This window comes from Ctenopharyngodon idella, chromosome 4 (assembly GCF_019924925.1).
Source record: "Ctenopharyngodon idella isolate HZGC_01 chromosome 4, HZGC01, whole genome shotgun sequence".
Lineage (NCBI taxonomy): Eukaryota > Metazoa > Chordata > Actinopteri > Cypriniformes > Xenocyprididae > Ctenopharyngodon > Ctenopharyngodon idella.
The window spans coordinates 18,587,137-18,605,315 of record NC_067223.1 but is presented as its reverse complement, the minus strand read 5'-3'; the positions used below and the strand labels follow the sequence as shown (position 1 = coordinate 18,605,315).

General features: G+C 37.5%; 1 protein-coding gene across 4 annotated transcripts in view; it reads right to left on the bottom strand.

The window, feature by feature from the left end:
* LOC127510576 (NACHT, LRR and PYD domains-containing protein 3-like) overlaps positions 1-6,623 on the bottom strand; it is a 62,617-nt gene extending 55,994 nt beyond the window's left edge. For all 4 annotated transcript variants that reach the window (XR_007929676.1, XR_007929677.1, XM_051890219.1 and 1 more), the window contains exons 1-6: positions 6,309-6,623; positions 5,398-5,493; positions 4,702-4,809; positions 4,448-4,532; positions 2,589-2,784; positions 661-2,491 (exon numbers count right to left, since the gene is read on the bottom strand). Coding sequence is in view for 2 of the 4 variants with exons in the window: in XM_051890219.1 (XP_051746179.1) it covers positions 661-2,491; positions 2,589-2,784; positions 4,448-4,532; positions 4,702-4,809; positions 5,398-5,420 (2,243 nt within the window). In the remaining 2 variants the exon portion in view is untranslated. The remainder of the gene's footprint in view (positions 1-660; positions 2,492-2,588; positions 2,785-4,447; positions 4,533-4,701; positions 4,810-5,397; positions 5,494-6,308) is intronic.
* Between the last annotated feature and the right edge of the window lie 11,556 nt (positions 6,624-18,179).

The window sequence follows — 18,179 nt, the reverse complement described above, 5'->3', positions numbered from 1 at the left end:
TCGGGTGAATGCATGTTTTAAATAGCTTATTGTAAGGTAAGTTAATCGGCATTCTAAACTAATGCATGCTGCTGCATTGTAATGCACACACATAGACAATAGCTTGCAGATTGTGCACGCACAGAATTATTCAGTAGCGCGGAAATATATTGTAAACACTGTTCTGTGATTTCTCAATAAAATAGCATAGAAACTGAAAAGTTCTAACATATATTTCTTAGTAACTAAAACCCACAGCTTCACTATCAGTAGACAGATTGATTAATTAATTAATTAGAAAAATAATTCACACACAATCGCTCTCTCACTAATGCATTCATATAAATGTAATCTTTACTGTACTACTTTATCTATATCTGATCTAGAATGAGCAGAAATCTGTGAGAAATATAATGACCAAAAGACGAGAACTGATAAAATAAGCTGTTATGAATAGCTGTGCACAAGGCAAACCACGTTCGAGTCTCAGCTCTAGGTTCAGGCTTATTTGTTCATTAATGACGTCATGATGGACTAGTCGATGTCGACTCAATTTTCATCACATAAATGTTGACTTTAAAAAATCTGAAGTTGTTTATCTCCTAGTATAAGTATGAGCTAATATAATTCTATATTTTTCAGATGAGGGCAAAACATGACAAAACATATTAATTGACTTACAGAGCTCTTCTGGAGGTTTTGATGACTGTTGATAATCTAATGAGACACTCGTCTGATTTCTTGAATTTCTGAAGCTCAAACTCCTCCAGCTCTTTCTCTGATGTCAACAACACAAAGACCAAAGCAGACCACTGGGCAGGTGAAAGGTCACCAGATGAGAGACTTCCTTTGCTAAGGTGGGTCTGAATCTCTTTCACCAGAGTTTGGTCGTTCAGTTCGTTCAGACAGTAGAACAGATTGATGGATCGCTCTGCAGGCAGATTATCTTCTAATTTCTGCTTGATGTACTGAACTATTTCCTTGTTGCTCTGGTCATTGTCGTCTTGCTGTGTTAACAGACCTCTTAAGAGTCGTCGATTGGACTGGAGTGACAGACCGAGGAGGAAGCGAAGGAAAAGGTCCAAGTGTCCACTGTCACTCTCCAGCGCCTTGTCCACTGCATTCTTGAGAAAATCAACCATGGTTTCATTTTTGTTTTCCTGTTCTGTAGACTCATGAACAAACACACTTGTCTTGTTGAGGTCTAGAAACAGATGTGCATAAAGGGCTGCAATAAACTCTTGAATGCTCAAGTGAACAAAGCAGTACATGGTACCAAGAGTGATCCCTCTTTCCTCCTTAAAGATCTGGGTACACACGCCTGAGTACACTGATGCCTTATAGATGTCAATTCCACAGGCTTCCAGGTCTGTGTCATAGAAGATCACGTTGTTTCTTTCCAGCTGATGAAATGCCAGTTTTCCCAGTGAAAGAATGGTGTCTTTATCCCAGGAAACATCTGCTGCATATTCTCCATCATACTTTCGGCGGCTCTGCTGGAACTGAAAGCGGAGAAAGTGTGTGTACATTTGTGTCAGAGTCTTGGGAGTGTCTTCAGTATTTGATTCCTGCGGTGTTTTAGAGATCTCATCACCCTGATTGATTTTCACATCATTATTTCTTTTCTCTTCCAGAATGTTCTGGAGAACAGTGGCTGAAATCCAGCAGAAGACTGGGATGTGGCACATGATAAAGAGACTCTTTGATTGTTTAACATGATCAATGATTGTGTTGGCCTGATTCTTATCCGTGAATCTTTTTTTGAAGTACTCTTCCTTTTGTGCATCATTGAATCCTCGTATCTCTGTCAGCCGGTCGATACGGTCAGGAGGAATCTTACTGGCAGCTGCTGGTCTGGTGGTGATCCAGATGAGAGCAGAAGGAAGCAGATTTCCCTTCATGAGGTTCATTAGGAGAACATCCAGAGAGGCTGGTGAAGATACATCACGCCACGTCTCATTACGATCAAACTTCAGAGGAAGGCGACATTCGTCCAATCCATCAAGGATGAACAGGACTTTGAATTGGTTCATTCTTGTAAGGTTCAGTCCTTTTGTCTCTGGGAAAAATTGAGTTATAAGGTCCATCAAACTTAGTTTTTCTTTCTCCTTTAAGTTCATCTCTCTGAATGGAAGAGGAAATATGAATCTGATATCTTGATTTTCTTTGCCTTCAGCCCAGTCCAGAACAAACTTTTGCACAGAGACTGATTTTCCAATGCCAGCGACTCCTTTTGTCAGTACAGTTCGGATCTCCTTGTCTTGTTCAGGTGCTTCAAACAAATTTCTGATTTCAATCTGTATCTCTTGAGATTCATAATGCCTGGAAGCAACTTCAATCTGTCTTACCTCATGTTCAGTATTGACCTGCTCACTGCCACCTTGAGTGATATAGAGATCTGTGTATATGTTATTCAGAAGTGTGGAGTCACCTTGCTTTGCAATTCCTTCAAACACACGCTGATACTTCTTCTTTAGACCACATTTTAGCTGATGAATGAAGAGCAGGTCATCTAAACACAGGAACAAAAAAAAATAGATAGTTTTAGTCTTAATTTCCTCTCCTACATTTATAAGTGTCAATCAGACAGATGATCATGAGTCTCTGACCTTCTAGAGCATCAGCAGCTTCATCTTGCTTCATCTCTCTCAGGTAATGTAGTGTGAGATCAAGAGCTGCTGCTTTGATACTGCATCTATTCTCATTAAAGTCCTTCACAAAGTTTTGTGTGTTCTCATTTTGTAATATTTTCTTGAACTTTTCCAGCTCTTTCTTCAGAAATGTTGTTATTTTGCTCTCAAGATCCTGCAAACAAAAGTAAGAAAAAAGACAGAATAACACAATTTTAAACAAATTGTATATCTACTTGGTCAAAACTATTTTTATTTAATAATTATATCTGTTTATTTATTAACTTTTTAACACCATATTAGCATCAAAGCTATATACATGGCAAACACAAGGTCAATATCACAATCCATAAAATTTAAATTATTATATGAAACATTTCATAAAATAGAAAATCTAAAATACATTTGAGTGATACATTCTGAAATATTCCATGTAATCTTGTTTCTGAACAAAAGTGTTTTCTAGCAGAATATGCTTAACAGTTAAAGGAACTTGACACGAGAGACATAAAGGAGGAACTTTGCCTATCAATAAAAATCCATGTATAAGCCTCGAGTGTCTCAGATGGCACCTAGTAAAGACAACTTGGTCATGTCTCGATTTGAGGTTATGGAACACACTTGTTTTTAGACTGGGGTTTATTTCATACAGTTTATTATTTTTATTTTTGTCCCATTCCTTCTGCCACTTGCTAGTGATGTATAAGTTAATTACTGGTCTAAAATCAGAAGGTGGTATTTGACAGTCAGATATTTTCATGTCAAGTGCATCCCTGGCAGCCATGTCCACTTTCTCATTACCAGTCAGTCCAATGTGATAGCAAAAGATAATATTAAAGTATTCCTTCTTTAAAAGATCTAATTTAGTTAAAATTTCAACAATTTTGGGGTGGTCAGTCTTTACTGATTCTAGTGCTTTAAGACAAGACCTTGAGTCAGAGGCAATTAAAAAGTTCTGTTCTTGACCCTTGTCAATATTTTCCAGAACTAGGAGTAATGCCCAAGGCTCAGCTGTAAAGATAGAGCCTTGGTCCGGAATTCGAATATCATATTGTTTATCTCCTATCACTGCTATTGCTGATACACTGTTATTGGTCTGTGATCCATGCGTGAATACAGTTCTATGTAGTGGAAATGAACACCTTAGCTCTAAGAATTTCTGTTGGTATTTCATTTGAATAAGTTTTTTTTTTTTTTTGTACCGAGTCAAATAATGATTGGCTTTTTTAGAGCCCAGGGAGGTACAGGGCAATAATGGATCTGTTTTATATAATCCAGTTTGATATTTAGATGTGGTTTAATCCATAAACTTAAAAGTCTGATATATTTCGGTCTAGCTTCATACAAGTAAAGCCATTCTGGTTGGAATACAGAAAGCTAAGCTCTTAAATTTCGGTATAAGATATCCTTGGCAGTCCATACACTATGCTTCCATAATCCAATCAAGATTGTATTAGTACTCTGTAGAGGTGTAAAAGCACAGTGGAATCTGCACCCTGTTTTGTTTTAGGCAATACTTAATGGTTTTGCAGCATTTTTTCTTAAGGATCTCATATGTGGAATAAAGGTGAGTTTGTTGTCAAAAACCAGCCCTAGAAATTTTGCTGTCGCTCAATTACATTCATATTTTTTCCTTTGTAGCCTATACATAATTATAATTATAATATCTGTAAAACAAAAAAGACTAACGTGCTAACCAGATTTTATTTTTAACAAATAGAAAAAAAAGCTTAAAAAGGAAAAATAAGTTGTCAAGAGGAATTAAATTAAATTTCTTTGTTTAACAACATATTTGTTAGTTATAAATTTTAAACATTTATGAGAATGTGTTTTCCTACCTGGAAGATCCACAGGAGATTGTTTTTGAAATTCTTGTGTTTCCTGTGAGTCTGAACGTCTGAGTCTAATGTCTCATATTGAAGCCTGTAATCAAGTAAATCAAATAAAATACTGATTTTCTAGGCAAGATATTACAGAAAGAGAAAAAAAACATTAGCTGTGAATCCTCTGATAAATATTTGATCTAAAAATGTTTCATGATGGTATTCACTGATACAACTTCTTAACACCAAAAATTAGAAACATGAAATACCTTTTATTAGATGATGGTTTTCTCTCATTGAAGTTTGGTGGTGATCCATTTTTTGAATCATCACTCTTCAGAGACACAGAGCTGGACACATGTGAGTCTGATCTCACACTAATGACACAAACAACAGAGAGAGAGAAAAACACTTTAGTAAAGGAGGTTCAACTGTGTCTGAAACACATCCGTGTCTTTATCTAATCCTCCACAGAAATACACACACTCACACAATTTACAGTTATATAGTTAACAATCATTTTATCTTACTGGCTCACATTGGTTTAATGATTTATTTAATATACATGAGTGAGATTAAATATGTAAAAAAATAATTGACTCTAATTTAAGAAAATGTCAAGTTTTTATTGACAGAAATCTAGAGCAGAAATATCTGTGCAACACAGTTTTGTTAGCAAACTTCGCTTAAATTAAGTGTATACTTGTTTCCTAATGTCTGTCAATAATGATCTAAAAAACAAAGTCATGTATTTGGATTAATTCAGTGTGATTGCATCTAGAAGGTAATTAACAAATTATTAACTGTGATATTGTCTATAGAGCAAAAACAAGGCTTTATAGACAATGTCGGAGTTAATTTAAGCAGTTCAAAATCGAAAAAATGTAAAACAATGCTTAGAGTTTTGTTATTCAGTAAAACACAAACTCCAGTAGAGTTTAAAATGAAAACAGACACAGTGTTACCTGTGTTTCTCTGAGAGACTCATCTTAGTGAGAGAGTCCTTTCCTCGCTCAGATAAACTGACAATGAACACAGATCAGCACAATCAATCACTCAACCTGGAAATGACACGATTTCACAGAGATGAAGAGCACGCCAGTTATTTAAGAACATAATGAAGAATAGTGAGTTACCAACAACAGCAAAAACAATGTATAAAATAAAGTGAGTTACAAACAAATATATTGCCATGTAAAATAACCAAATGGTCTTAATAATTTCAGATTAATGAGTTTAACTGATTCATGGCTCTAAATATAAATTCAGTGGAGAAGAGAAATTTACACTGTGTTGGGAAAACTGAACACAATTTATTATATTCTCTATTGCAGATTAATATAATTTTACTCAATCTTTATTAATTGTTGAAGCATTTGTCATTTCATCATTACTTTCAAATGATCCTAAAATAACTGATTGAGAAAAAGTAACCTGTGTTATAATGGTCATAATGTATAACTACTAATCATTATTGCTATATATAAACTGGAACATTCAATTCAATAATAGGTTTAATAGTAAATTTTTGTTCTTTGACCAAAAAAAAAAAAAAAATTCACGTTATTCTGGTTAATTCACATAGGCTACTTCCTGTCTATAAATGTCTGGTTCAAAAATACTTTCGATTTCACTTCACAAAAACAACAGCCTAAAACGGAAGAGAAAATGGGAGGAAACATTCAGAAACTTACTTGATTTCAATAACCCTTTCCCAATAAACTATGTTTTAACATCCGTGACCTCAAAAGATTGTAATTTCTGGCAGAAGGCAAGTTTTAATTCTATAATTTCAAATTGAAATCATAATTACATATACAATGTAAAATTCATAATCATTACAAATAACTCTAATCAAGAATGTATTAAAACTTACTTGCAGTCTTGCCCACTAAGATAATTTATAAGTATTTAAAAACTCCTTCACATCCTGCGCTTGTTTTCTGTCAGCGTGCGTCGTTCTCAAAATCTCTTCCTGATATCTATGATTGTGGATTAAATATACATAAATGGGTGGAAAAAATATACATAAATATACGAGTGTTAGATTTTTGTAGGCTTGTGCTAAATTGACATCTGTAAAAACATTTTCTGGAACATCGCATGGATCAAATCCAGTGAGCAACAGGTTTACTTAGTATCTCTGTTGATGTACTGTTAGTTTCGTTTTCCTTTTCTTCGTGGGTTTTACAGGAGGGTTTTGTACTACGGTGGCCCAGTAGTGCACAACACAACAAAATTTAAAAAGCAAACATAAGTTTACAACACAACGGTATCAAGCCACAACACAACGAAATCAAGCCACAGCACAACGGAAACAAGCCACAACACAACAAAATTGAGCCACAACACAACGGAAATGCTCCCGACAACTAGGGGCTCCAGAGCTCAGTTTTCCTGGCCAATATTCTATAGAGTCGGCAGTGATATTAATACCACAATTAATTTTAACAGTATGTAACCACTGTATATTGACATGAAATATTAATTCAAAATCACCTACGTGCAAATAGGCCCTTTTCACATGATGTCACACATCTTCCGTTTGGACTCAAAGCAGTGGATCCTCACTTCCGTCAACATAGTGGAACACTAGCGCCGCTTGAATGGAGTGCACCCAATAGTTGTACATATGCCACAAACGTGGTTAGAGGATGACTGTAGTCACCTAAATTTGTGTAAATTCAAGGTGAGATGTTTGGCAGATCTCAAACAAACTTACCGATCGGCGAGTTTTGCTGCTTGAAGTTGGAGGAGTTGAATACGGAGCACTGAAGTCGTACACTTTCTGCTGCCTGTAGTAACTACTTGCAAACTTTGCTGTCTTTATTGCAGATAAAGCTGTTTATATGTATTTGTCAGTATTTGTGAAATAAATGCACGTTTCCGACGTTTACTTGAAGAAAAAAAACTTTTCATTCAATGCTTAATGTACTACTTATTTCAGTGCCTGTATGTACAATGAAGATCAACATATGCTTATTCTTTTTAAATATCAAAAAGTCTATTTTTTCAGTTTTATTTCGATTAATATGACATACATAATAAGTAAATAAAAATTGTGTTTAATATAATACTATTTCTACATGAAGACTGTTAATGTTGTAAAAACTGACTCCTGTACATAACATTTTTACCATAGTAAAAAAAATTGTCATCATTAAAAGAACTCGTGTTTATGCAAAGACATAGGAGAACTGATAAAAAAAACATAGAATAAAAACCATACAAGAGTAAACAATATCTTTTTACAGCTTTAGTTTCAAAGGAATTTGTAGTCTTTATTTACAGAATACACACAACCACAGTGTTCTCTTAAATTTGCGTATGCCTTTTTTTGTCATGTTGCCACAGACTGTACTGCATTCTTTTCATACTACATGAATAAAGTAATATTATTTTCAACTTGAAAACATCTAATTAAGATATATTTAATCCAATATACAGCGCAATAATGAAAATATATGATCTTTGTTTACTTAATACAAAGTACAACAAAATATTTGCTGTTATTTCAAGGTTAACTGCATACTAATTATCTGTATACTAATTATTTAAGTAGATTTAACACATGAGATCTATGTCTAATAGCTTATCTAATAAGAAATTTTTCATAGAAAAGGACACAAACCCATGTGTTCAGACCCACACGTCCAGCAGGAGACTCTTGTCCACAAATGAAGCAATGATCCTTGGGGTTGAACACTGTAAATACATTATTGTAAATCAGTGTTTTATTTTAACTGTTCTAATTTTTTGATAGATAGATTAAAAATAAAAAAAAAAATTAATAAAAATAAATTAAATTAAAAATAAAATTTTGCGGGCAAGAACCTAAAACCGAAATGGGCTACAATTACGAGACTCAGTGGTGTGCACATGGGTGGCCGGGGCCTTGAGCCCCTGCCCCTTTGATCGCGAAAGTGAAAGTGCCTTTGCGGTCGCATCACGGTACCCCCACATTCACATTTCTCCCCACAAATGACCTTCAATGACCTTTAATGCGTCCCTTTAAAAGGGACCTTTTGTTACAGCCATTCTGTGTGAAATATTGTTATAATTATATATATATATATATATATATGTATTTTTCTTTAAATAGTATTGATATTATCATTATTAATATATTATCATTTTATTAGCATAATGTTTGTTATTCGATAAATAAATATTATTCTGAATTACAAAACAAACTTTCCTCCAGGCACGCTCTTGATAACGTGCGTGGGTGCCAGGGGCGTTCTCATGCGGATGTTTAATAAACAACACATGATGGAAACACATGTAGTAGGCTACTCTGCAAACAACCACATTGCATTCAATCTGGACAAGCAAAAAAGCATTTATGATGTGAATTACCAGCATTTCTAAACAAAAGTTTCACACAGATTTCACCTTCTTTGGCTTATAGTCAGAATTTACGCTGTTTGCGTATATCACGCAGCACAGTGATAACCACGCCCTCTACGGTCACAGAATACGTTGGTCACAGAATCTGGTGTAACACCGGCATCCTCCCACGGGTTAACAGGTTTTAAGCAAACACTAGTAATACACATTTAGTTACCAAAACAAAACTAAAAACATTTTAATATTATAAAAAAGTGTGCAAACCGATAGAAATAAACAGCAGGTGCTGGCTATTTTCAGACAGTTCACGTTAGCGAGAAGTCTACGGCTAATAATAAACACCACTTCAACATGATCTCTAACTTAAGCAAAAGCTTTTAATACACATTTAATTAACAAAATGAAACCATAAGCATTTTTATTGTTAAATTTTTTGTTTATTGTAAAAGTGTGAGCACAAGGAAACGATCCACCCGCATGTCTCTCAGCGATGGTGCCTTTATCATCTGTGCTGATAATGAAAATCAAACTCACCACTCCAAAATGACTATAGATCAGTTTGTAGGAAGCTTGGCTTTTCATGCCCATATATGTTACTTGCATGACATAAACTCCACAGTTGCAACTATCTTTCTGTATGTTGTGGTTCAAGACACCATGTGTCCATGTCACATCCACCCAGTCTGTCTTACCATAAAGTTTCTACAGCATTTTGAAGTATGTTCTGAGAATGAGAATTGTGAGATTTGTATGTGAGAATTGTATATTATCGAATTTAGAACCATTTAACATTTCACTAAACCAAAGTTGTTAATAACACATGATAATATACTGTATGTTAATTAAGAAAAAAAATTGAATAATATAATACAATACCTGAATCTTTCGGGAACAAGTTCTGATTCTTTACCTTCATCTATCCCTTGGGGATCCACCACTAACAATTTCTGCGATGTCCTTTTGAGATACTGTTAAAATATATAGTTTGGTTAGATTTCCATATACATAAGTGATGAACTATGGTTTAACAATGGTTTTACACACCAGAAATTTCCAGTGGTTTTTGTGTACTTGCATGAATCCAATGATGGCATCATAGTTTTCAAAGTTGACCTGAAAACGAGTTGAAATATTATTGGACTTGTCCTTCTGACCTTTTCATTTTGCACAGAATAACAACTGTAAAGTCTAACCTTTCGGAAACTGTGCCTTGACATTACAGACAACACCAGCAGAGAAGTGGTTGAATAGAAGTCATTTTTTCCCCTAACCTTTGGAATCCAACAGTGTTTGGATGTAGCTTTTAATAACCTGAAACATTTAAGAAAATTACATTTATAATTGTAACATTCTAACAGTAATGTGTCAGAATACTAGATATCCCGCTGCCTATCCTCTTCATTCAATCACTACTCGTTCTATTGTTAAAGCTTTGACAGTTTATTTCTGTGTTTGGGATTCCTAGGGTTGTTTAAAGCGACCAAGGATTAAATTTTACCTCTCATATGTTTCAAGAAGTCTTGCGGTAGCTTGGTGTGAAGACAAACCATTTTAGTGCCTACCATTAACAAAGTCAGGGTGCTTTGGAACGATTTCACCAAATATTGAAGTCATTGCTAGGGGCTTATTAAGCAGACACAGTCCACTTACTTTTTTGCACTCTTTGCAGAGCCCAAACCAGCGTCTTACTCAGTGATCTCTCTTTTTACAACCCTGTCCACCCTAAATGTAGATAGATTTCAAGACAGATCAATGTCCCTGAATGATGAAGTAAGTGTAACGAACTAAATAAAGTCTATCCAGTATCCAGTATATCTTCCAGCAAATTGTCAGTCTTAATCATCCCCTTCAGGTTGGTGGAGTAGTCCTGCCCCAAGTGGAGGAGTTTAAGTATCTTGGGGTCTTGTTCACAAGTGAGGGAAGGATGGAGTGGGAGATTGACAGGCGGATCGGTGCAGCTTCTGCAGTAATGCGGTCGATGTACCGGTCCGTCGTGGTGAAGAAGGAGCTGAGCTGTGAGGCGATTTACTGGTCAATCTACGTTCCAACTCTCACCTATGGTCATGAGCTTTGGGTCATGACCGAAAGAATGAGATCCCGGATACAGGCGGTCGAAATGAGTTTCCTCCGTAGGGTGGCTGGGCGCTCCCTTAGAGATAGGGTGAGGAGCTCGGTCACTCGGGAGGAGCTCAGAGTAGAGCCGCTGCTCCTCCACATCAAGAGAAGCCAACTGAGGTGGCTCGGGCATCTGTTCCAGATGCCTCCTGGACGCCTCCCTGGGGAGGTGTTCCGGGCATGTCCCACCGGGAGGAGGCCCCAGGGAAGACCTAGGACACGCTGGAGGGACTATGTCTCTCGGCTGGCCTGGGAATGCCTCGGAATCCCCCCGGAAGAGCTGGAGGAAGTGTCTGGGGAAAGGGAAGTCTGGGTGTCTCTGCTTAGACTGCTGCCCCTTCATGCCCCTTCCCAGGTCACGGATAAGCGGAAGAAAATGAATTAATGAATTAATTAATCCATATGCCTGCTGTACTCAATTATCAAAGTTCATGGAAGATCCGTAGAAAGGTGATATTTGAATAACGGGTTGAGCTTTTGTGGCATAAATGAAAGTATGAAACTTCCTCCACAATCTTCACCTCAAGGACCATAATCCTCCTGATAACACAAAGTTATTTTTCAGTTGAGCATAAAACTATGTTTCTCAACAAGGACTGAAAGAACACATGGCAAGACCATGCTTCAGCCTTTGCATGCTGCACTCACTCCTACCATATGACATGATTTATACACAAACATGTTGCCCTCTAGTGCCCCTAGTGGTGAGGAAGAGAATGAGCCCTATAACAGGCTTGTGGCTGTTATACTGTCTTGTGCCTCGAGTGAGAGTCTTTGCAGCTGATTCAGTTGATTCAGTTTTTTTTCTTTCTGTTTTCTCTTATTGTACTGCTTTTTTTTAGGTGCTTTTTTTTTTTTTTTGCTGTTATTCAAGTTGCAGAGGGGGATCAGATTGAGAAGGCATCGTACTGGGTTTGCAGCCTTTTATAATGTTTTTGGGTTAAATGGTGATGGTTAGTGAATTGATGTAAATTGAGTTTTTTTTTTTTTTTTTTTAATAAGATTTTATAATGCTTCTTCTCAATTTTTGTTTTAAGGCAGGAACAAACCGACGCCGACGAACTAGTGGGGTTTGCTCACGTCGACAGCGTCTGGGTCCAAAGTTGCCCTGACACACCTGCCTTTAGAGGTCCTCTGCAAGGATCCTCTCTCTTGAAGGGGGAGGTGTTATGGTGTGTGGGCATGTTTTGTTTTGTTTTCTTTTCTTTTGGTTGTCTTGTAGGTGGCAGGGAAGGGTTGTCCCTTCCTTCAAAAAGATTACTTACCTTTTTGTTGTTATTTGCAGGTTGCAAACAGGAGTGAAAAAATCAGCCAGAAGTTTGTACAACTGAAAGGTGCAATGCTGGCAGAATTTGTCAGGCAACCAAGATCTCTGACCGAACTTGATCGCTGGAAAGCAACTGAACTATGGCGATTTCTGCTGTATACAGGAGCACTTATGTTGCAGGATGTTCTATCTCAGGACCATTATCATCACTTCCTGTCATTAACTATCAGAATGACTATTCTCTTGGATGATAATGATGCCAGAAGAGGACACTACCTGAAATATGCCGAAAACCTGCTGGAACACTTTGTGGATACCTGTTCTGAACTCTATGGGGAAATTTTCCCACATTAAAGGCTCATACACGGTATTGCCAAAAGTATTGGGACACCCCTTCAAATCATTGAATTCAGGTGTTCCAATCACTTCCATGGCCACAGGTGTATAAAATCAAGCACCTAGGCATGCAGACTGCTTCTACAAACATTTGTGAAAGAATGGGTCGCTCTCAGGAGCTCAGTGAATTCAAGCGTGGTACCGTGATAGGTTGCCACCTGTGCAATAAGTCTATTCCTGAAATTTCCTCACTACTAAATATTCCACGGTAAACTGTTAATGGTATCATAACAAAGTGGAAGCAATTGGAAACAACAGCAACTCAGCCACGAAGTGGTAGGCCACGTAAAATCACAGAGTGGGGTCAGCGCATGCTGAGGCGCACAGTGTGCAGAAGTCACCAACTGTCTGTAAAGTCAATAGCTACAGACCTCCAAACTTTGTGTGGCATTCAGATTAGCTCAAGAACAGTGTGTAGAGAGCTTCATGGAATGGGTTTCCATGGCCGAGCAGCTGCATCCAAGCCTTACATCACCAAGTGCAATGCAAAGCGTCGGATGCAGTGGTGTAAAGCACGCCACCACTGGACTCTAGAGCAGTGGAGACGTGTTCTCTGGAATGACGAATCACGCTTCTCTGTCTGACAATCCGATGGACAAGTCTGGGTTTGGTGGTTGCCAGGAGAACGGTACTTGGCTGACTGCATTGTGCCAAGTGCAAAGTTTGGTGGAGGGGGGATTATGGTGTGGGGTTGTTTTTCAGGGGTTGGGCTTGGCCCCTTAGTTCCAGTGAAAGGAACACTTAATGCTTCAGCATACCAAGACATTTTGGACAATTTCATGCTCCCAACTTTGTGTGAACAGTTTGGGGATGGCCCCTTCCTGTTCCAACATGACTGTGCACCAGTGCACAAAGCAAGGTCCATAAAGACCTGGATGAGCGAGTTTGGTGTGGAGGAACTTGACTGGCCTGCACAGAGTCCTGACCTCAACCCGACAGAACACCTTGGGGATGAAATAGAGCGGAGACTGCGAGCCAGGCCTTCTCGCCAACATCATTGTCTGACCTCACAATTGTGCTTCTAGAAAAATGGTCAAAAATCCCCATAAACACACTCCTAAACCTTGTGGAAAGCCTTCCCAGAAGAGTTGAGGCTGTTATAGCTGCAAAGGGTGGGCCAACTCCATATTAAACCCTACGGTTTAAGAATGGGATGTCATTAAAGTTCATGTGCACGTAAAGGCAGGCGTCTTAAAACGTTTGGCAATATAGTGTAGGATGACATGGGAACATATTCCAGTAGCAGTAACAGTCCAGGTCCGGGTTCTGATTGCTTTAAGAAATATAACTTTTTGGATGAAACCATCATTCTTTACATCACATTTACATAATTTCATTCTTTCCTTTCATGTTATAGTTTGTACTTTCCCTATGCCACAAATATGGTACGGTCTCCAAAGCTGACACTGCCTCAGGCAAATGCAACATTATAGTAAAATAGTTATTTTGCCCATGTCCACATTATTTTTAATTAGCCTGTTTTCTGAATCGGATATGTATCTTTCGAAATTAATAACAATTACTGATGCCAATAATATTCTTTGTAGCAACAAAAAAATATCAGTGGGAATAAGCGGATGAAGAGGATCCATTAAAAAATGGGTGAGTTCATTAATCTTTCTTGCAAACTAACTGGTTATGTATGCTGGCCTTTTGATTATTTTTTATTTTATTTATTTATTTTGCCCTAAGAAAACCTGGAGGAGCATTGCTGGTTTAATCACTTGCCTTCTAATGGCAAAAAGTGTCTGTCCTTGAACAAGCTTAACTGCTCTGATTGTAGTCTCCTTGCATGGCTGGCGTTGGTGTAAGTGAGTGAATGTCAGGCATTCTTTGTCAAGCAGTTTTGCTGGAACAACTTTTATTATTATTATGATTTTTATTTATTTATTAATTTATTTTTTGTTCGTTCCTGTGGAAAACTTTTCTGAGGACCTTTTTGCAACACCACCTACCTCTAAGATTTGTAAGTAGACTTGTTGCAAATAAAATATACATAATGAATACGTTTCACATTTTCATGACTAGGAAATTGCATTATACTTTAAACTTTCTTCCATATTATTCAAAGCATAACCTTGTGTACATAGTGTATTAGTAAACTTTAATTTATTGAAATCTTTCATTAGGTACTCGGATGACTCCTTTGGATGACCCCCAAATGTCTAAACCACCAAGTGGGACATAGAATGTAGACCTAACCGTAAAGTCAATTTGTTATATGATGCTTTTCTGTTTAAACAGGGCACAGTTGACTTCGTATGCTGCACTAAGCTGCCTTCCATTCATTTCTCAATTCATCAAATAACAAGTGGAAAATATATTTTAAAAACAGCATTCGCCACTCACCAATGAGTTATGACTGTGTTTGTATCTTGCAATAAACCCAAGAAATCCAGGTGGTGAAACACATGATTAGCAATATTTTTAAAAAATGAACCATGGAGATATTTTCCAATTTGTTTAGTTTTCTGATAATATAATTCACATATTTAGGTGTGGCAATAAATTAAATGTAACAACAAAATCAATAATTCTAATAATACTAATAACACCTACTGAGTTGTTTGAGGAAAGTAAATTGTGCTGTTATTTTATTGTTTTTATACTGTTTATATGACTGAACATATGATAATGTAATATAGGCTACAGGCTTATATATGTAAAATGGTAGTAAATGGACTTGAACTTCCATTTACCTGTAACCTAGAGTAGTGGTCTGGGTTCAAACATTCCGACGGACACAAAGTGAAGCATTCACCTGACTGGAAAGAAAGTGATGCTTCGTTTTTTGTTAATCACATGTTTCTCTGAAAACAATACTCACATTATTCGCACAAGTGAACAGGAAAGAGACAGTCGATCAGTCGATTTGTTCAGCATTAGATCATTCCTACCAACGCAATAACTGATGTAATTGGGGGGGTGCTAGTTTTGTTCATACCCTGAGATAAAATCCTGCAGGCGCCCCTGGTAACAAGATGTGCAATGCAGCATTAAAACCTAAACAGTACAAACAACACAATGTAATATAAAAAAAAAAACGTAGGGGTGAATGTATTAGTCCATGTACACTTAAGGTTAAACTGTGTACTGGGCTACTTTTTACTGAGTGGCTCCCCATACCTGTAGGACTGGTGGAGGACGATACAAAACCCCTTAAAGAGTTATTCGTCACCAGATCCAGAGGCCATGGAGCTGCGTTTATTCTTGTCCCAACTTTCTCTAGCCGACATGGCTGCCACGCCAGAATCACCAGCCGGCATGGCCGCCACGCCAGAGTCTCCCTGTTGTCACAGCCACCATGCTAGAATCTGTAACCATTATGATTGACATTCTGGACCTGAGGAAGTCTATCCATGGGTGTTTGGTGCTGATTTCCAGTGTGGCAGACCCACTGCTAACGTCAGTGCGAGCAGTTAACATCCAGATAGTCCCAAGTCCGGTGGTCTCTTAGACTGTTCTACCGTTGAGTCCGTTTCCTGTGATGGCGGTGGCCATCTTGTGTGTGTGGGCCATACACATTTCTCCAGCTCCTCCCGAGACAGAGGTTGCCTATGAACTCTCAGTCTGCCCTGATACGACTACGAAGGTCATCCCTGAACTCTCAGCCTGCCCTGACATGACCACGGACGTCATCCCTGATGGCCTACTGCTCCCGGCCAGATTCTGAAGGACTCATCTTCAGATACTTTTCTATCAACTATTCAAATAGTTCTCAACTCCATACCCATCTCTCCTACAATAATTTATATGAACAATTCCAGTCTGGTTTCCGTCCCCTCCATAATACAGAAACAGCACTCCTTAAAATCACTAATGACCTCCTCCTAGCTGCTGACTCACTGCTGACTGGTTCACTATCTATTTTCCTCCTGCTTGATTTGAGTGCGGCCTTGGACACAATTTCACACAACATCCTTTTGAACAGACTCTCCTCTATTGGTATCATTAACACACCTCTTAACTGGTTACAATCATATCTCTTAGGCCACACCCAGTTCATTCAGGTAAAATTCATTCACCTCCCATCCAGTCTCTGTCACCACAGGTGAGTCCCAGGGCTCTGTCCTGGGGCCCCTGCTGTTCATCATTTACCTTCTCCCCCTTGGTTACATTTTCCACAAACATCAGATTCACCTCCATTGCTACGCAGATGACACCCAGCTCTATCTTTCAATTAAACCCAACTCAAAACTTGCACCATCCTCTCTTACCAATTGCCTCCTTGACATAAAAAAACGGCTCCATTGGCTCCCCATCACTTACCATATCAACTTTAAAATACTTCTCACTTATAAAGCCATTCATAATCTCGGCCCTTCACGTCTTTTTGATCTCCTCCATAATGCCAGCCACACCCGCTCACACTCTTAGATCCTCTTCCTCCATCAATTTCACTGTTCCCCTTGTCCGCCTTGTTCCAGAGCTGGGGAGCAGAGCAACTGAAAGCTCTGCTCCCCAGCTCTGGAACTCACTTCCACCTGACCTCCGTAATACCGACTCTCTCCCACATTATAAATCCAAACTCAAAACCCATCTGTTTAGAATAGCTTACTCCCTCTGACTACAACTGCATTGTCTTTTTTTAATTGTATTGTATCTCATTGTCTTCATTGTCTTTACTTAATTATTGTGATTGTCTTGTTAATGATGTTTGGTGACCTTTAGTGTCAAGAAAGGCAACTATAAATAAAATGCATAATAAAGAGAGAGCGGGAAGCGACTGAGAGGAGAGACAATAGAAAGAAATGGAGAAGGAAGAGCGAAGAGAACGAGAGAGACAAGCGATGGAGGGAAGACAAGAAAGAGAAGCAAGAGAAACAGAAGACAGATGGCGCCGGGAAGCAACTGAGAGAGGAAAGGAGAGTCAGGGAGACTAAGGAAAGGGATGAAAGATTCCTTCGTCTTCTGGAAGTAATTGCCAGAAAATAAGATTAATAAATTAGACTATGAGACAAAAGCATCTTCTGATCATTTACAAATTTGGATTTGTGTAACATATTTTAAATATAATTTATTATAAATACAAATATTTACTATAGCCATATCAATTAATTTCTAGGCATTCACAGTACATTAAGTACATTTAGTGATGCTTTGAGATAGTGATATCGTTCATAAATTCATTGAAATATTTATGAATAAGTGATGAATATTGTGTTAATGTACACAAAAAGCACACACTTTAAAACATTTTATTATTGCATACAGAAATATTTCCTCAAAAAGATCTTAATTTGTGTTCCGAATATCAACGAAAGTCTTACAAATTTGGAACGACATGAGGGTGAGTAATTAATAATATAATTCTCATTTTGAGGTGAACTAACCCTATAACCTGTTAGAAATGTCTTGATTATTTAATGTATGTTTAAATAAATTTTTAATGAAAATAAGTTATGACAGTAACTGTAAATAATTGTATTTCAAAAATGTGGGCTCTGTTGTTCATTGTAAACTTTAATTTTATAGTAATGTGAAAGTAAGGCTCCCCATATAGTTTACAGCATTTGCTAAGATAGATTTTTTTAACCTTAAGAAAATTGTAATTTATTTTAACAGAGGCACATTTGTTCAAAAAACAGTTTAGTTAGTTTAGTTTTCTCCCCCCTACTG